Below are 19,821 nucleotides of genomic sequence, written 5' to 3'. Positions count from 1 at the left end.
TTTTAGAAATGATTTGTACACCCATATTTTTACCGTTGACTGTACCTACAATTTATCTACTTAAAAATATATTTTAACAATCATTCAATGACTCCCATAAACATATTACTCTTAATATCTAAATACCTTACCTTACTTATTTGAAATATTACCTTATCTTACTTGTAAGAGTAACAAGACTTGTAAGGAGTGTTCACTTGTTCAGTAATGAGATAGCCAACGATTTCACGAAGTCCCTAATTGACACCAGATATGGTGGTAGTTGTTAAAGATATGTTCCAATCGCTCAGCAAGCTTAAGCCAGTCGAACGGTCAGGCTAACCAGTTACAAGTACGTCTTCTGATTTTACGAATCTCAGGTCACCGTATATTGGCGTTGCAGAGCTTTCGACTCGCCTTGGAGCAAAAGCCTTATACCCTTTCCTCGGTTTGTTAAATCGCTCATGAAACAGCTTTCTTTCGGCCGCATTTTAATGGCTATTCATATTTGTGATAAATATGGTAATAGCGGGTGTCGATACCACGTTGAATGGCGATATTTGCGTTGTTTGCTGCGTAGTAGTGCAACGTAACACCTCTTTAATAATATGTTAATAACAAACGCATTCCGACATAATAACCTACTATATATATCCTCAAAACCGGATGAATAAATAATAGAGTTTTCTTATAAAAGAAAGGAAGAGTAATAGTAAAAGCCAAAATAAGTATGTACCTATAATATCTGACCTCCTGTCAAGGTCTCATTTTGGCAGCTCGTCACATTCGGCAGTGGGGTGCGCGCGACCATGGCACGGAGCCGTTCATTCGCTCCGTGGCCGCGTAGCCGTGAACTTGGCTTCCTGGCCCTGGGCTTATCGGCGGCGCCGGCGGCCTATAATAGCCGGGCTGGCGACTCCCCCCGGTCCCAGAGCCGCCCGAGCCTCCGCCGCCATGCTCCGTGCCTTGTGTTGCCTCGCCGTCATCGCCGCAGCCTCCGCCTGCAAGCCCTGCAGTGAGTGTCCACTCTCACACCATTTTCATTTTTTACAGCGATACGCACTACTTCAGTTCATGAAAGTGGGAGCTAGTGTTATGTACTTAGTGTAATTTTAAAGTGCATCAATGTGTTGTGATCTTAATCAGTGGTCGTCAATTACAGGTATTGTATTTTATTAAATTACATTGGAATATTTTAGCCACTGAAAGAAATTACTATACATTCATGTTTTTAATTTTTCACGTAGGTATTCCTCTTGCCTTTCTGATTCTTAATTGATACTAAATGATAAATGATCGCTATGATTAGCGATTACCATAAAAGTAATAGGTTAACGATAGATTAACTGCACTAAACTTCGTTCGTTTATTTCAGTATATGAGTTTCTAGGATATATACAGAAAATGTACATTTTAATAAATTTTACTTATGTAAAAAAAAAACAATATTTGTTTGCGTAGACTTTCAAAATTTTTAAGTAGGTAAGTAGGTAGGTACTCACAAGAGAACAATACGTAAGCAGGCAGTGTAATGGCGCTGGGCCCATAACCTATTAAAACGAATATTCCCCTGAACAGTTTTAATGTGTGTCAAATATAATTCGAATACATTTCGTTATTTCACAAAAAAACATATCACATAAGTGACCATCAGTTGCAAGTATTTTATTTAATAGGTATTATAATGGCACTGAAAACTCTAATTTCGATGTAATTTTCAGTCTGCTGCATCTAGTAAACAAATTTCCCAATTGATATACTTAATCTCTTGGTAGCACCAGCGCAGATTTCAATCATGCCACCATAATTTACCAAAACCGAACTGCCTGCACCCACATATAAAAACAAAAGTCACATTATCACACTTGTTTGTTTACATTCCCAAGGTTTCATAACGCCAACATTACGGCCGCTAATTTCATTCAAGATAATTTCTATAAACATTATACCCGGTTGCATTGTTATGTCACCGCCACCGAGTGCTTTAGAGAGCCACTTACACATGTTAATCCTGGTGCGAACTGATGAAATATTGTTCGCTAAAAACTTTAGAAATCTAGCACTTTGTTTACATATCCGCATTTGTCAAGATCACGATTAAGTCGTCTTTGTATAATTGAATAGTACTTATCTAGGTAACACTAGGTAAGTTACGTTAGGACACAAACTACCAATTCTTTGATTTACCTTGTGTTATAAACAAATTGTAATAGGTATTAAATAACGTAATCCGCCTGCATTATTATTGCATTGTCAAATTGCATACCAGTGTGCTGATGACATCGTCTGCAGGTACCTGGTCGGTCACCATGTCAAAATCTAATTGGCACAAGCTTAAAAAAGTGCTGTTCAGCTTTAACGTATAAATGGAGGACTGTCTTTTATGTCTGGTTGGAATAAAAAAAAGTTAATTTAAGGTAAGGCGTAAATCAGTTTTGATTACTTCAGGGGCTGTGCTGTTTACGAGTAGCTCTGAAAAAAAATTTTAAATTACAACTGCAGCGTTGGTTTTATGTTGATGTAAAGCTTGACTAGTAATATGATATGATCATTGTCAAGAGGACGCTGTTATTTTCATGTACAGTCAACCAAGAAAGTGGTTTACCACTTTTCCACTCTATCATCTGATTGATAGAGTCGAAAAGTGGTAAACCACTTTCTTGGCTGACCGTACCTATAGGGTGACAGTTCAATATTAATAGTATGGAAAAATTATAGTTCCAGTGAAATTCCGTAACATGGCGCGTGGCCATATACCTATTCTTGGTCAGGCTTTATAACTTTCACTCGTCAGGAATAAAGGGTTGAAACATGACGGGTTTTCGGGGCCCACGGTGTATAATAATTGAAGTACTTACGTCAACTAAAAATCCAAGAGGTCGTTTGAGTGGCGATTGCCGTAAACAATGCCAAACACGGACATACATAACAAAAATAAGTAATCTAGGTCTTATATAGATATTTAGGTCACGATTGATATTGACAGTGGATATATTTTTTGTCGTGCATGCCTTAAATCGCGTTATCAGACAATGCCACAACTTAACCCACTTTTCGACGGTAAATTATGAAATTGCATGCTTCAGAATAACTCATCGGCAGAATGTGTGTCGGAGCAGATTTATTGCCCCGTGTGATTCATGGGTGGCTCTTTAATTCATGCCGCTTTAGCGCACTACGGCATGGAAATTTTAGGTGAGCGGGTGAGCCCAGTATAAGAGCCTAAGCACGCAATATGTTTAATAAGAGCATACCCAAGAGATATACCTACCTAGGTACTTGTATTTAGGAAGATCTACATTTTTGGCTTAGTCGGCAGATTCTACGATCGTACTAAGAACTGTAATAAGCACATAATATATCAGTAACTTCTAATGCTTTCTTTATTAGGGCCAGTTGAATCACCCACAATTAGTGGATTGATCAATGTCACTTCACTCGCTGTGAACTATGAAACTTCCCATACAATACAATTTAGCAAACGTTTAACGGTGATATCCAGACATAGGAGTCCGCGAGGCAAATTGTGAATTAAGACTTTATGTTTGGCACTTATTTCCTATGTCTGGTGATATCCATTTTGGTGCAACCGACCCTGTGCCTCATTACGCAAAACTGTCTGAAATAAGACTTCCACTCAGGTTTGCCCCACTGATCTCCATTATAGGTCGAGTACTCCATGTCTCGCTGCAGGCTTCCAGCGCGCTCATCAAAATACACTTGTCAGACCTTAAAAAAAACTTTTAATTGACAGCGTGCGGGGTGGCACGTGGTGCGCGCGTCATCGGAGGCGGGCCCGCGGCGCCGGGAGAGTTCCCGTGGCTGGCCGCGCTGCGCAAGGACGGCAAGTTCATCTGCGGAGCCACCGTCGTCGCCGTGGACCACCTGTTGACCGCCTCGCACTGTGTGCAGGGGTGAGTACTGAATACCACAAGTGACCATGTAGCACGTCATACTGAGTGTACTTACTTACTGCCGTGGCGCAGCTACCCGAATTGGATCTTGGCCTCTAACTCTAAGGAATGCCATGCTTCTCTGTCTAGCGCCGTTTCTGTGCAATCGACGGCACCGAGCTTGTTCAGATCTTTCACGACCTCATCGCTCCGGCGATACCTAGGACGCCCAACCGGTCGTCGACCATCCGATCATCATAGTGAGCGTCGTCAACGACGAACAACGTCAACGAATTTTCATACCAATTATTTCTCAGTTCTCACAATATTATGCAGATAGGAAGGAAACAATACCATCCGCCACGCGTAATTCTTATACCTACTGAGGGTACGATTAGTGCCTATCGCAAGACCTAAAATTAAACTAAACATGACAAAACACATGTTATTTATTATGCATATTTATTAGAGGTAAAGTGATGTTAGAGCCGCTCTAACGCCTCGCTCACCAAACAATGGACGGAGAAAGCCGATGATTGCTGAGTTGTCATTCACCATGTGACGTCATCTAATCACTCATTCATTTTTGGGTAAAGGAGTTCTCTTTGACCGTAGTGATATGCAAGTTTGATTGATTGTGTCTTATCTCCATGACCTGACCTATTTCCATGAAGTTACCCATTTTCATTTCTCTATTATAAGTTTAAGCAATGTTGGCCGAAACGTTAATGCCATTAACCATTATAAATTAAACCGTAAACTGAGGGCCTACCGCGAACCACGTTGGACGTGTTGCCGACGTGTCACACTTATGTACGAATTTACAAGTGCGACAAAAAGGCAACACATCCAATGTGGTTCGCAGTTGGCCCACTGCCCAATTAACGTTCGGCCAACACTGAGTGTAGGTACTTACAATTGCTTTCGAAAAGCATTATGTCCGGTTGTCCGGGTTGAATCGGATCAACGAAAGTTTAGTTACTTACCATTAAAATTTAATTTAATTCTTATTTTGTGTTAAAGTGAAGACAACATCGCACATTTTCGGTTTATTAAACGATCCGATGAATATTTTTACGAGCCTTAACTTATATTCACGCGCGTTTAACGTTAAAGTGACTTTTTATAGTTTTTATTATGTACACATGATGGCCACTCACTTTCTGCTCGAGCAGGATATCTGCAAGCACAGAACATAAATGGATTGCAGACACGGTACAAGGCATTTCTATACACCGTGTTTTTATTGAATTCCGTTAATTTCGGGGTATGGTTAAGTACGTTTAAGAGAACTAAATGGCATAGTCATATCTCAAAAAAAAATTTTTTTTTGCTTTTTTTAGAAGATAAAATTAAGTTCAAAAAGTAATTGAATGTAGCATATAGCGTTGTTGTAACATGGGCATTACCTTCGAGCAACACGGAAGGGAGGCGGCATTCCCACTATTTCCCCTCTGCCGAGGTACAAGATTAGCACGTCAATCTAATCTAGCGCGGGTAATAAAACTAGTTGCACTTGGATTTTTCACTAGACCGAGTCCAGACGCGCGCGTGAACACTGCTGCACAAAAATGCCTGTTTGCTCGGTTTTTTGTTATAAAAAGAGGTCGGGGACATCAAATTTACAAAATGAAAGTGTTACATTTCACATGTAATATTTTTTTTTACATATCATACGTTTAATTACATTTTAATTACAATTATTATATTTTAGTCTCAAGTAATTGTTGGATTTATCGATTTTGCTCGCTCAGTACAAATTGCGGATCGGTCGAGCGACAAATCCGACTTCTCATCTCTCAGAATACAATGACATACTTCAACGAAAATGTGTTAGTGTGCGTGTTGTGACACTAGTCACTCGTCCGTACATAAAAAGAGATCGAGGTTTGCAAGATTTGTCTTTGACGTGTGTCATTTTCTATGTATTTGTGTTGTCATTACAGAGGGCCTACCGCGAACCACGTTCGACGTGTTGCCTCCCTGTCACACTTACGTATGAATTTACAAGTGCCATAGAGAGGCAACACGTCGAACGTGGTTCGCGGTAGGGCCTTTGATTAGATTTTGTATGTAAGTGTGTGAGAAGTGCGAGTGTGTGCACCTTCCCCCCGCGAAAAATGGCAGAATGATTTGTACGGTGAGATATCGCTTGGGCCCCTCCCTTCTGACGTGTCGGAAGCCGGTGTTGCTCGAAGGGCATTACATTTACCCCAACCAAACAATTGAAATCTGTGACATATCAATGTCATTTCGTACATTGATCGATCGAGATTGTACTTAAGTTTAGTAGCAAATGTATGAACTCATTCTAAACACTAATCAATATGTAAACCGGCCCTAAGGCAAGTGTACACACTTGTAGGGGCCTTAGAGGAAAAAAATAAATTATTGATTATCTCCGAAATGGAGTTAATTAGAATATCGGTGTCTTTGATAAAGTTACTTGATTTCAGCTCATGAATGCACCCTTGAAATTAACGAAAATCAAAAAAAAACACGGTGTATACCTAAGTCGGTAAAATTATGTATAACGGAAAGGTTAATCTTTATAAAAAATTATATAGTGTGGATTAGTGTGGACTAGCTTGCATGCGTGCTATAATATGTTTAGTGCGAAAGGGCTGAATAGGTACTTTAGGTTGGCCATTGCCTACCAGAGATGAATATTACTTAGCATGACAATAAGTTTCTATAATTACTTAATATTGGTTATGCCCTGCAGGGCGCGACCCACTGTGCCGGCACACTTTCTTGTTGCACAAGATGTTTGTGCTCATCTGCATGTGCATTGGAATCCATCTCCGGTACCGTCACCCATTGAAGGCCGTTCGTTGATTAAAGCAGCAAATTTGCTGATTATTCACTAATAGATGGCGCACCTTGAAATCGTTTATAGGCCCAGAAACCTGGCAATTTACTCTATCTTCTAAAGTAAGTAAGAACTATAGTTCTTACTTACTTTATACTTCTACTACGTTACACGTTCTTACTTACGTTATAGTTCTAAAGTTCTGATTATGTAGTTTTAGAACAGTACAACCTAAACGCCTATAAAAAAATATTCAAACACTAGGAGGTCTTTACCATTATTTTGTTAGGCTAATAATCTGTCATTTGCCTCTACATATTAGCCTCTAGCGCCACATGCACCTTGCACCATCTGACTTAAACGGTTAAACCTGGAGTAACCATGGCTACCGGTACAATATGACACTGGGTTAACAGTTTAACTGGTTAACCCCAGGTTAGATGGATGGTGCAAGTGGCGATAGTGTATGAAACTTTGTTTGTAGATGAGCTTTCAGTTAACCCCATTTTTAGGGTTCCGTGGCCAAATGGCAAAAAACGGAACTCTTATAGATTCGTCATGTCTGTCCGTCTGTCCGTGTATGTCACAGCCACTTTTTTCCGAAACTATAAGAACTGTACTGTGTTGAAACTTGGTAAGTAGATGTATTCTGGGAACCGCATTAAGATTTTCACACAAAAATAGAAAAAAAACAATAAATTTTGGGGGTTCCCCATACTTAGAACTGCAACTCAATTTTTTTTTTCATCAAATCCATATGTGTGGGGTATCTATGGATAGGCCTTCAAAAATAATATTGACGTTTCTAATATCATTTTTTTCTAAACTGGGCCCGTAGCCAAATTACATTCGCTCCGTATCGATTCGATCTCTACGTTCGCGAGCGACTGGTCGATAATGTTTATAATAACCTAGCCAAGAGGCAATCTTTTTAGTTAACGCTCATTCGACGCGCCAAGTCGGTAAAAATTAATTTTTGTCTGTGGTTCTCGTTCAAAACCGTCAAGAAACGTCATCTGTCATCTGTCAAGAGTGTCAAGTGAACAGCGAATCTAATTTTGGAGAAAATAATTGTTTTATCGGTAAGCAAATTAAATATTTTGGTATTTGTCTAACTTAGTTAATCACAATTTCGTCATAAAATAACTCTATATAGTGTAATATTTGAAGAGTGTGTTGTTAATTGCATATAATTTTGACCTAAAGTTTAACAATTTCAGACAGCCGTCGTCCCCGCAGCCCCAACCAAGGCGGCGGCGCAGCCAGAGCGGGCAAGAGCGGGCTCCGCGGGCTCTTCTTCCACGCTGAGAAGTCCTCGCCAAGTTGGCACGTACAGTCAAAGCTGCCGCTGCAATCTTCATGGCACTTACCAGTGCTAAGGACATACTTGACCAGAAGAGACAATACTTTAAGCGTTAGTAATGATTCAAACCGTGAAGTGAAATTGTGGACAGGTTTGCCCGAATCAGTGTAACCTCAGTGAAATCATTTACTTCATAGACTTCAAACATTTTCGAAATTAACAAAAGTCAAGCGGACATTGAATACATAGATGTTATGCATTAGATATGATAAAAGCTGCCTGTGAAACCAAAACTAATAAATCATATTGTTACTTAATATTATTTTTTTATTACCTACTGTCTTTGCTTTTTGTTCATATTTAACCTTTTGTATGCTCCTGTCAAAAATTTGTAATTTATATATCAATCATAATAAAATAAAATAAAATAAATAAATAAATATTGGGGACGATACACATACTTATATAGACAAATACATACTTATATACATAGAAAACACCCATGAATCAGGAACAAATATTAGTGTTCATCACACAAATAAATGCCCTTACTGGGATTCGAACCCAGGACCATCGGCTTAGCAGGCAGGGTCAATACCCACTAGGCCAGACCGGTCGTTTTTTAACCTTTTGGCCGCCGGACCTAGTCCGCAAAGACGCTCACTCACACGCCAGAGTAAATTCTAAGTAAACAACTAATAAAAAGTTTAGGGATTGCAAAATGTGATATCGATATTTACAATTTATGGTAAAAATCTTCTCAATTTGGCTTTGTTCTTAACCAACTTTAATTTATTTCGAGAATGCCAAAAATTAACATATTTTTTACACACGACAATGTTAAAAATAAAGGTCTTTATCATTAAAAACAACCACTAAACAATATCGATTCATGACGTAATATCACCGCACTAGGCTCTACGAGAAGTCTTGTATACATGACAACGGCGCGCATGGACTGCCCGCAGTGCAGACCGACAAGGACCGTTTCCGCGCGGATTAAGTAATAATAGTCTCTAGGTCAACGGCGTAAGCGCTTGTCGGTACGTAAACTTTATTAGCGTATGGTTAGAGCCGCGCATCGTGTGTCGATAATATAAATGTACCGGAACTGCATTGGGGAAAATGACACGTGGGTTGAATTGTCAATGAGTGAAGAACAATAATATTGGAAAAGGGTGGGGATCAGAAATGTTCGGGAATGCATGTTTCACATTCGACATGTTCCTTAGAAGAGCTTGTCAGTTCCCGTATTACACCCTCCCTACCATAATAATTTTTCGTCAATTTCAAATACATAACATTCTCATAGTTAGGCGACACTGACTAGTCCGAGCGTCCGCCTGTAGGTACCATTCTTGTGCGAAGCGGTCACTGCAGGGTATCACTCCCCACTACACTATCGTCTCAAAATGAATCATTTGTTCTGCAAATAGACCACAAGGACAGATTTACTTGTCTGACTCTACTATGGACAGCTGAACAAGTTCCCTGAACTCCAGCTATAGTTATGCCTGTCTCTCTCTCGTTTAACGTATTCTAGTTACTAGTTATCACCAATTGGCATTTAACAGGTGTTCAAATGCTTAAATAAAACCAGATTGGCCACTTGATATTTATTTTGAATATTCTCTAGAGATGCACCGGATATTCGGTTACTATCCGGTATCCGCCCTATCCGGCCAGTATTTTAATATCCGGCCGGATACCGGATAGTGCCCTACTATCCGGCCGAATACCGGATAGTACCATTGTTTGATTTTGGAGTAAACAAATTGGATTTAAGAAACAGTCACGGTCATAATTGTACTTGTTTATTATTTTAAAACAATTTAGAGATTCAACTAACTTGCACGCGCACTCAATTCGAACCTAGAAATGTGTCCGCGCGAACGTTCACTTAGAAACAGGTCAAAACTGCAGAATGCGCACCTGAAAAACCGAAATGTAGGTGCAGCTCTGCTGGCCGATATTCGGCGGCCGGATACCGGATATTCGGCCGATGGTCAGGCCGAATATCCAGTATCCGGCCAAACAACTATCCGTTGCATCTCTAATATTCTCATATCGAATTAACATTCCCATCCCTAGCTGTCTTGTATACAAGACAACGGCGACGAGGAACATGAAAAACGTTGAAAACTGGAGCAATTTTTTTGATTGCCTTATTATAAAAGAATGGATTTATTTATCTGCTTTAAATGCAATTATTTAAAAAATCAAAGACCTAAAACATTAACACGAGTGTAAAAATATACTACAATTGATGTTTTTTCTCATTTACCGAGCGGTTGAATTTGTGTCTTGTATACAAGACAGCGGCGCCAGTGTATCGTTCTATCGTTGTCTTGTATACATGCCAACGGCGGTCAAAGGGTTAAAGACAACTTTTAAAAATTAATGCATTTTTTTAAAGTTGAATATAGGTAGGTATATACATGGGAGCAGATCTGCTCCTAAGCATACCAAAAGTTAAGGTGGTAACCACCATAAATAAATGAAACTATGATTGGGTTAAAAAGTTAATTTATTTTATTGAAAATCTGTTAATGAAAGATGCAGCAGGTATTTTTTGCCGGCAGCATGAAATCAGTAGCCAAGCATTTGTACATAATATGTACAAATGCTTGGCTACTGATTTGTACATATATTATGTACAGTGTTTTAAAATAGTAAAACAACACTCAATATATTTTTGTGGTTGTACATGTGACATAGTTTCTTCCCTTGACCCTGGCTTTGGAGCACCATAAAGTATTGGTTCATATGCCAAGGCTGCAATGAATATCCAAGTCACCTGAAACAAAATGAATGCTTAGTTTTTCAACAAACTTTGTAACATTTGGTTATAATACTTATTCTCTACAATGTCATATGACAAAAAAAACTAAATGTTTTGTGTAAGTATATGTTAAGATTATGTTTATAGTGTGTAGGTACAGTCAGCTGCAGAGAAAAGGTACCACCGCTACATAGAAGTTTGTATGCAGGGGTGGTACCTTTTCTCTTCAGCTGACTGCACCTGTGCCTGCCAAAAGAAGTCATATACAATATGTTTCATAATATGAAAAAGTTTCAATAATATGGTTGATAATTGATATGTATGACAACAGCCCGTCTGGCCTAGTTGGTAGTGACTAGTGACCCTGCCAGTTAAGCTGATAATCCTGAGTTTGAATCTCCGGTAAGGAAATTTGTGTAATGAGCACAGATATTTTGTTCCTGAGTCATGGGTGTTGTCTATGTATTTAAGTATAGTTTGTCAAAGGACTGTCTCATTTCAAACAAAGACAGAGAGAATCATACTAGCTTTGTCATATACTAGTACTAGCACCCAAAAGATAACTATGAGTATAGTTTTCCTGGTTCTTACTGACTGACAAATTGGTTTGACCATCTATATATAGTTATCTAAGTACCCTAAGTACCCACAACACAAGTCTTCTTGAGCTTACTGTACAGTCCGACAAGAAATTGTAGAAATTAAAAAGTAGCAACACTGTAGTCTCGTCCCTTTCAAATCAATTTAAGAAAATGGGATGACACTACAATATTGCTAGTTGTTAGTGACCTTGCCTATGAAGGTGATGGTTTTGCTTCCCGGGAAGGGCATTTATTTGTGTGAAGAACATTTGTTCCCGAGTCTTTATCTATATTTGTAAAGCCTTTACCTATATACCTTTGCCTTTACACATTCAATTCACTTTCCTATTGAAAAACAAGTGCTTGCCATTGTGCATATGGGTACCAAATTTAATCTACACCGTTCATCGGTTTATATTTGATGACGTAACAGGAACACATTTGTTATTTTAGCATTAATAACATATTTTATATACTTATTAGTAGGTATAGTAGGGATAAGTTATTGACTCACTCTTATCTTTGTAGGGACGTTGTTACGTGTTGCATTTGTGGGTGCATAATCCATTTTTCCATGACACTGTCACTATAGATAGGTAGATATTCAGCGCCTCGGTCACATTGGATCCTTTGGGTGAAATGCTGCGTACGGCCCACAATCCTTTGATCGTAGCAGTCCTTTCCTAAGCAGTTTCAATAGAGGCGATTTTTCAGACGGCGCCTGCGTCTAAGCGACACTTCCGCGTTGTTCGCCGCCCACAATGATGTTGAAGTATGCTTTTTACTACAAATTCTAATTTACAAACACTATTATTCGGTATTTTCTTGTGCTTCGATAAGTTATCTGCAAGGGGATAGCTCGCGCTACGTAGCTACACCTAAGAGGCGATAACGATTTGATTTCGCTTGTCAAAAGTGTCTCTTGGCTAGGCAATGTATGACAGATGGCGAATCCCGGTAACGAAAGTTTTGCGTTTCGTTACAACATTGCAACTTGGCTAACATTTTTGTATTCGTTAATATTTTTCGACAGACTCATCTACGGTACCTGTCATTCCCATACATTTTTTATCGATTCGTTAGCGATATCTTTTTTCGAAATGTGTTTTGGCTAGGCCCCCTGAATAGTTTGCGCGAGAGACACTTCCAAAATAAGAGAATGCTAAAACTAAAAAAAATATATGATGTTACATTACCATGCAAACTTCCACTGAAAATTGGTTTTAACGAGATCTAGTAAGTGTTTTTTTTTTAATACGTCGTAAATCGTATGCCGCAATTTTATTATGTTACTTGCTGCTACGGAACCCTTCATGGGCGAGTCCGACTCGGTGGTAAACATACATAAGGTAGGCCCGTTTCAGGCTCCCCTGTTCAGCAACCACTGTAGCCTAATGCACACTTTACACACTTTAAAGCCTATATAAACTGTAGATTACATACTTCCGAATAGGTACCGTACCTGCGATTACTTCTGATCTGATTATGCGACAAGACATTTCGAGACTCGATGGCACATAGTTTTCTCTATTTAGTGGACAAGACACGTTAATGCATACATTCCTTGCACTCATTTTCAAGGTAGTCCGAAGACGGTCAAGATCAGTTCTTGTGTACCTATCTATGGGCGACGCGAATCGATTCTCTCTGCATACTCCGACTGAATGTTAACTCGTTTGTCGCGGCTTAACGGGTAACGGAGCAAGTGATCTCACAATGGAACTCCATATATAGTATTGTATGTGTCTAATAGTATTGTAGATATGTACAGACTTTAGAAAGATAATTCGCACAAGTTTGTAGGGCATACAGATTCAGAACAATTTAAGGAATTCGTTGAGTACGCTGAGACCGAGAACACCGAGATACTGCGTACCTTAACCTAATTTAATTTGATCATCGCCTTATAAAACAGCTAAATATTCCTTAGGTAGATACCTACATCCTACATAATACCTACACAAAACTCTTGAAGACCACATATAATAGATACCTACTGAGTAAGTAACACCATAAGTTATTTTTATGACACTGCATACATCGCGGCTCGGCCCTTTGCCGTGCCCGAAAGGGTCAAGAGGTGGAAAGTGAAAACTTAAAAACCTTATTTTCATTTATGATTTACATTTTAAAAAGCGAAAACATTTTATTTGACTACAAGTACTACAACTCACTTAAATTTTATAACATAACCGATCAAAGTTATTTTTAAAGTGGAGATTTGGAGATAAAAAGACTTTTAAGGGTTCAACTTGACTTGCCTTCCACTGCACAGAATCTGAGACACTACTAAAGCTGCAATTCATCAACTATCCTTTTGCCGGCCTCGGCTTCATTCATTAATTGGTGCGAAATTATGAAATTAAAGGATTTCTTACGGGGATTGGTAAATGGTTGAAAAGCGCCCCTTAATTGAGTTTCTATTACCATTTATGTGCGAGCTTCGATTTGCTATGTAAGTACGAAATATTAGTCTAAAGCTCTGTCTTTAATGTCATTTCCAGGGTTGAAGCGTCCCGGCTAAACGTGCTTGTGGGAGAGTACGACGTAAACGAGTCGCAGTCGGAAGGTTTCCGCGTGGCGCACGTACTCCAACACCCCGACTTCAACGGCTACACCTACGACAACGACATCGCCGTGCTGCGCCTGGCCGACCCACTTCCGGACCACCTCTTCCGACCAGTCTGCTTGCCCGGTAACTCCACATTACAGCTGCTATAGCAGACTATAACACAACGGCTACACCTACGATAACGATATCGCCGTGCTGCGCCTGGCCGAGCCACTTCCGGACCACCTCTTCCGACCAGCCTGCTTGCCCGGTAACTCCACATTACAGCTGCTATAGCAGACTACAACACAACGGCTACACCTACGATAACGACATCGCCGTGCTGCGCCTGGCCGACCCACTTCCGGACCACCTCTTCCGACCAGTCTGCTTGCCCGGTGACTCCACATTACAGCTGCTATAGCAGACTACAGCACAACGGCTACACCTACGATAACGACATCGCCGCCGTGCTGCGCCTGGCGACCCACTTCCGAACCACCTCTTCCGACTTCCGACCAGCCTGCTTCCCCGTAAGTCCACATTACAGTTGCTATAGCAGACTATAAATACAACGGCCAACCTTACGACAACGACAATTGTGCTACGCTTATCCGAACCACTGCCGGACCACCTCTTCCGACCAGCCTGCTTGCCCTCATTTGAGAATAGAACGCCTGGTCAAACCATTGACCAATTAGAACTTTGCAATGTTGACTATGTACCTGTGTATGATCCTATTTTTGATTTGGGAAATAATTGAACAGCTTTTTGTTATACATAGAACCTATTTACGTACATAACATAACATACATTTTATAGGTAATTTAGGTCAAATACCTATTTAAGAAAATATTGTAATAACGCGGGCAAACATCTGATAAAAATAATATTTTATTGGCATTATTTTTAAACCTTGTGATTATTTTGATTACAGAAGACGGAGATATCCTCATTGGCGCCGATGCCGTCGTATCTGGATGGGGCAGCACCGAAGAAAAAGGGCCTACATCTAACATACCCATGAAAGTAAGTGAAACAACGCACTGAAAGAGAGTACCTACGTCGCTTCAAGTTACGCTAACTAGGGGTTATTACTTATTAGATTTATGTATCCGGTCGCCGGACACATTCTAGTTTGCTGCTGAGTGCTAAGAACTATACATACAAGTAATATACCAGTGTCTTTCCTCTCAGCGAAAGTGTCCGGCGGCCGGATAGATCTAAAAACTCCTATAACTTGTTTACACAATATACCTAAGTAGGTAAAAGTACGTCACACTGATGTATGAACTGTTGCAGGTGGAAGTAAAGATCTGGGAACAAGAAGAATGCTCGACAGCAGGGTACGGTCGGCGTAAGGTGACTCCGCGCATGCTGTGCGCCAACGCGCCCGAGCGGGACTCGTGCACCGGCGACTCGGGCGGGCCGCTCGTGCTGCCGCGCCCGCACCACACCCTAGTCGGTCAGTACGGTTCAGTCCTAGCACCCTTGGCCGCCATAAAGTGGACGGATGCATTTGTTGGACTCCGTCCAGCCCTTAGAATAATTTATTAACCCATTCAAAAAGGAGGAGGTTCTCAATTCCCCGATTTCTCAAAGTCAGCTGGACCGATTTGAAATTTTGCTTTATTGTGTCGGTTATTCCCATTGTAATCACGTCATGATCTGCTGACGAGGGACCGTGGCGATATCAATTTCAATTCAAATGTGAATACAGTTTGATTTTAAAATCGACGCATTCCTTTATGCCCTTTAAGGCCCACTTACACACATATACTCGTATATTAGTGCCATGGGTATTTTATAGTAAGCTTAGTAGGTACATTTGCTCTCGGAAAGCACCATTTCGTGCAATGGATTGGTGAAACTGTTACTGATGGAGACTATAATGTTGTGGCATGTTAAACTGTTTTATCTACACACATATCATAAACTGTCTATGATGCCTTCAAAATTCGTAAATAATGGCCCACATTACGATAAACTGTTTTGTCACAGCAAATTTCTTATCTGTGAAAATGTGGTAATAGCTCATTACTATATCAAATTCGATTTGGTAATGCATTTCAAATTTCGAACATCTCTGAAAAAAAAGCAATTTGATTTGACCCCTATTCTAATATCAGTTGAGATGACGTTTTATTCGAAATCAAATGACAATTGCATACAATATTGACAAATCTCGCATGTAAGTTGGTATCGGACGATATGGTAATCGACCCCGACTCTAGTTTGTCTCTGAATTAAAAAAAACTACGGATGCGTGACGTGCGTGAAAAAAGTTTTCATTTGCCGCCATTTGACGTACAGTTTATCTTTTAATTAGTTTATAAGTAAAAAATAACTTGTTTTGTTGTTTTTAAAGGAACTATAACAAAAGTTTCGTGTAAAATGTGCGATAAAGATATTTCGGAGAAGCCATCTCTTATCCGCGAGTTCCGCCAGAGAGGAAAGTCGGCTGAAATATGAAGTTAGTGAATACATCATAGAAACACTGATTTAAACTTTCACGATTATTAAACATTATCAAACTTGAGCCAGTCTTCTCCGAGACCACGGGGACAACGCCGTCCTCGAAACGTCGGAGGTAAATCTTAAAACTTAAATACGCGATTAAGTCCCGTTGTGCAGTTTGATTACATCATAGAAAGTTTATAATATGTGTGTAGATAAAGCAGTGTATGTAACTGTACATAATTAGGCATTAAAACACTCGTGTGATACTATTATAAAACTCATTTCATTCGTTTCATAAACCCACACTCGTATTTTAATGCCTTTTATTATGTAGCAGTCACATAAACTACTATTGTGAAATCGGACTATTGATTAATATTTCCTTGTTAAACCACCATTATTTGTGTCCAGGCATAGTATCGTGGGGGCGCGGCTGCGCGCGGCCGGGGTACCCCGGCGTGTACACGCGCGTCACCCGCTTCCTGCCGTGGCTGAAGGTCGCGCTGCGCCACGCCTGCTCCTGCTCGCCGCCACACTACTGAACCCAGTGAACCCATCAGCGTTTGCGCAACAGACATCATTTCAAGGGCGGCAGCCCTAGAACTGTGCAACTACTGGACGCTAAAATATACCTGTGACCATTGAGCATTGGTCACTGAATAGTTTAGTTAATGTAAGGGTGTCATTTTGAGGCTCACTGAAAGATACGGCTGATGCTCACGACTAGAATACCTAGGCGTATTATTAAACAACACACTAATCTGACCATCAGTATCTACCTAGACCTCATCTCGTTGCTGTAGGTATCTATGGTTTATGACACAGTTTGTGCTACAGCCCAAATTGAGCCGTACAATCCTCATTTCATTGACCAATGGGATTACTGAATTTAAATCCCTACGTTTGCAGCGATAGGCTAAATGCGATGGCCAACTATAGTGTATACAACATTATTTGCGGTATTTGACGTCTGTCACTCACAACAGCAATACTACGTAAAATGTCTTGCACATCGAAATCACAAAGCAAAACAACTGCCGGCCTAGCCAAGGTTACAATCGCTATCGCTTCGACAACGAAACGCTTTGTGTCTCTCTATCACTCTTCCATATTAGTGCGACAGTGACAGTTGCGTTTCGATCGCTACGGAGCGTAAGCGATTGGCATTTTGGCTACGCGGCCTGCACTGCAAACGTTTACGTTCTACGTCTTTTTTTTTAATTTTAGGGTTGGCCGGTCACCATCGTTATGAATCGGTAGTCGTCTAAGTAAATCGATATGAATTTTTCATTTTTCTTTTAATAAAAGTAAGGAAAAGGTGGATAATTAACTGTAAGTATGGATATATTTATCGTCACCTAACAGACAACAAATTTCACACAGAAATAACATAAATAAACTTTAAAATAGATCCCCATTTAGTTTAGATTTTGACGATGGGTGCGACCTACTCGGTCGGTGTATCAAATGCATTTACCTTGCGGGAAAACCATATAATTCTAGCTTTATTTAAATCACAAATAAAAATTCATTATACGTCACAATTCGATACCTCAGTCTACGTGCCATCCAATCGTAATCGCTTGCTGTGACAATCGATTTGGGTTAGTTACATCTCTATATACGTCAGTCACAATGTGTCAAATAACGCAAATAATATTGCATACAGTATAGCTGCATCGATAGCAATGTGAGGCTACATTTCCAAGTAGGCTCAACCTAGCGAGAGTGGCGAGTTGCATAGCTACATACTTCTGTCTTGTTGTCTCATCCCAGCGCACTAAGTTTGAGCCTACATGGGAATGCCATGGACGAAGAATACAAGGACACCACGTCACTAATGGTTCCTCTACACGATGGGCCAACGCCGGCCACTCCAAGGGACACATTTATGCGCTAGAGGGAGCAAGTGATATTGCTATCTCATTCTACCGCATGGCTGCGTCCCTTGGAGTGGCTTGCGTTGGCCCATCGTGTAGAGGTGCCATAAGACGGAGCTGTGACTGACACGCCCAACACCGCGCCATTGTTAAATTTACAAATCGCATTTTTATTTGTAAAATGGCATTATTTTTTTAACTAAGTTACATCTAAAGCTAGTTTGTTGTTTATTAAGTAAGATGTTACCTTAAATTTATCAGATATTTACCTAATGTTACCAATTAAACGCTTTAGGTAGGAAATGGTTGTAATCTACATATATTAAACTATGCTATAGTTAATTATTCTATACAATCGACCGTAAGATTCGTTGTGCCGAACATGTAAATGCCGCATAAAGGATGACTCACGTTAGACGGACCGTGCCCGGGCCAAGGCGTCTGACGTGTCATTTTCTATGGCGGCTGATAGGTGATCAACTAAGTACCTACCGCGAAGCACGTTCGACGTGTTGCCTCCCTATCACACTTACGTACGAATTTATGAGTGCGCTAGAGAGGCAACACGTCGAACGTGGTTCGCGGTAGCCGCTCTGATCACCTGGCGCTCTCCATAGAAAACGAAGCGCCGGAAGCTCCGGCCCGGCCCCGGCCTAGCGTGAGTCATCCTTTATAGAGTTATGTCAGTAATCACATCACACTCAGTTTTAATTTTATTCCAGTAAGTAAAGTATCATGTACTTATTGAATATTTTATTAAGCGTATTATATATTGTTTATTGTTAAGTTTATGGCTGTGATTACCTCCTGTAAGTTGCATAGATTACTTAAGTAGACTAAATAAGAATTCAATAATAAACTAAGTTATAAATGTAACTTGTATTGGTCCAGTGAAGTGAGTGAAGTGCACCTAGTCTTTATAGCCAAATTTTAAATGTGCTCATAACATCGATAAGACCAGTGAAAATGATATGGAGTTTTGCCTTGCAAATTGCAATTGTACTTGTACGATGTGTAGCTTACTTATAATGAGAAGTAATAATAATAAAATGTCTTTAGATGTTCTCGTGGTTTTAATTTGTTTTGAGGCCGGGTTAGTGCCGGGCAACTATGTTACCATTATGTTGTTGTTACATTACCTGATGTTATTTAAAGGCCCCTGTACATAATGGGCCAGCGCCGCCCAGTCCAAGGGACGCAGCCATGCGGTAGAATGAGAGCAATATCACTTGCTCCCTCTAACGCATAAATGCGTCCCCCAGACTGGCCCACGCTGGTCCATTGTGTACAGGGGCCTTAAGACTTCTAACGTTTTACGACAGCTATATAGTAGGTTAGGCAGACCGCCTCGCCTTTCCTCCAGCCAGAGCTGAACTCGCCTATGGCATCGCAGAACTTGGAATTGTTCTTAATATACTTATATATATATTATTTAGGCGCCCTCTGTTACCGACGTTACCGTTAACCGGGGTAAATAGCCTAATTTACACCCTGGTTAACGGTACATATTCTGATATCTTCGACAACGTCCGCGTGCGTGCGTCCGCGCGATTCAGAATTTTTAGTACACCGAACTGCGC

General features: G+C 40.3%; 1 protein-coding gene across 1 annotated transcript; it reads left to right on the top strand.

Annotated features, from left to right (window-relative positions):
* Positions 1-740: 740 nt before the first annotated feature.
* Positions 741-18,023, top strand: LOC134677942 (transmembrane protease serine 9-like). Its single transcript, XM_063536382.1, has 6 exons — positions 741-994; positions 3,734-3,893; positions 13,855-14,045; positions 14,839-14,930; positions 15,204-15,366; positions 16,773-18,023. Exons 1-6 carry the CDS (start codon positions 934-936, stop codon positions 16,901-16,903), a joined length of 798 nt encoding a protein of 265 aa, XP_063392452.1. The 5' UTR covers positions 741-933; the 3' UTR covers positions 16,904-18,023.
* The last annotated feature ends 1,798 nt before the right edge of the window (positions 18,024-19,821 follow it).

Source organism: Cydia fagiglandana, chromosome 2 (assembly GCF_963556715.1).
Source record: "Cydia fagiglandana chromosome 2, ilCydFagi1.1, whole genome shotgun sequence".
Classification (NCBI taxonomy): Eukaryota; Metazoa; Arthropoda; class Insecta; order Lepidoptera; family Tortricidae; genus Cydia; species Cydia fagiglandana.
Note: the sequence above shows the minus strand (reverse complement) of the source record. Positions and strands in the feature narration are given on the sequence as shown.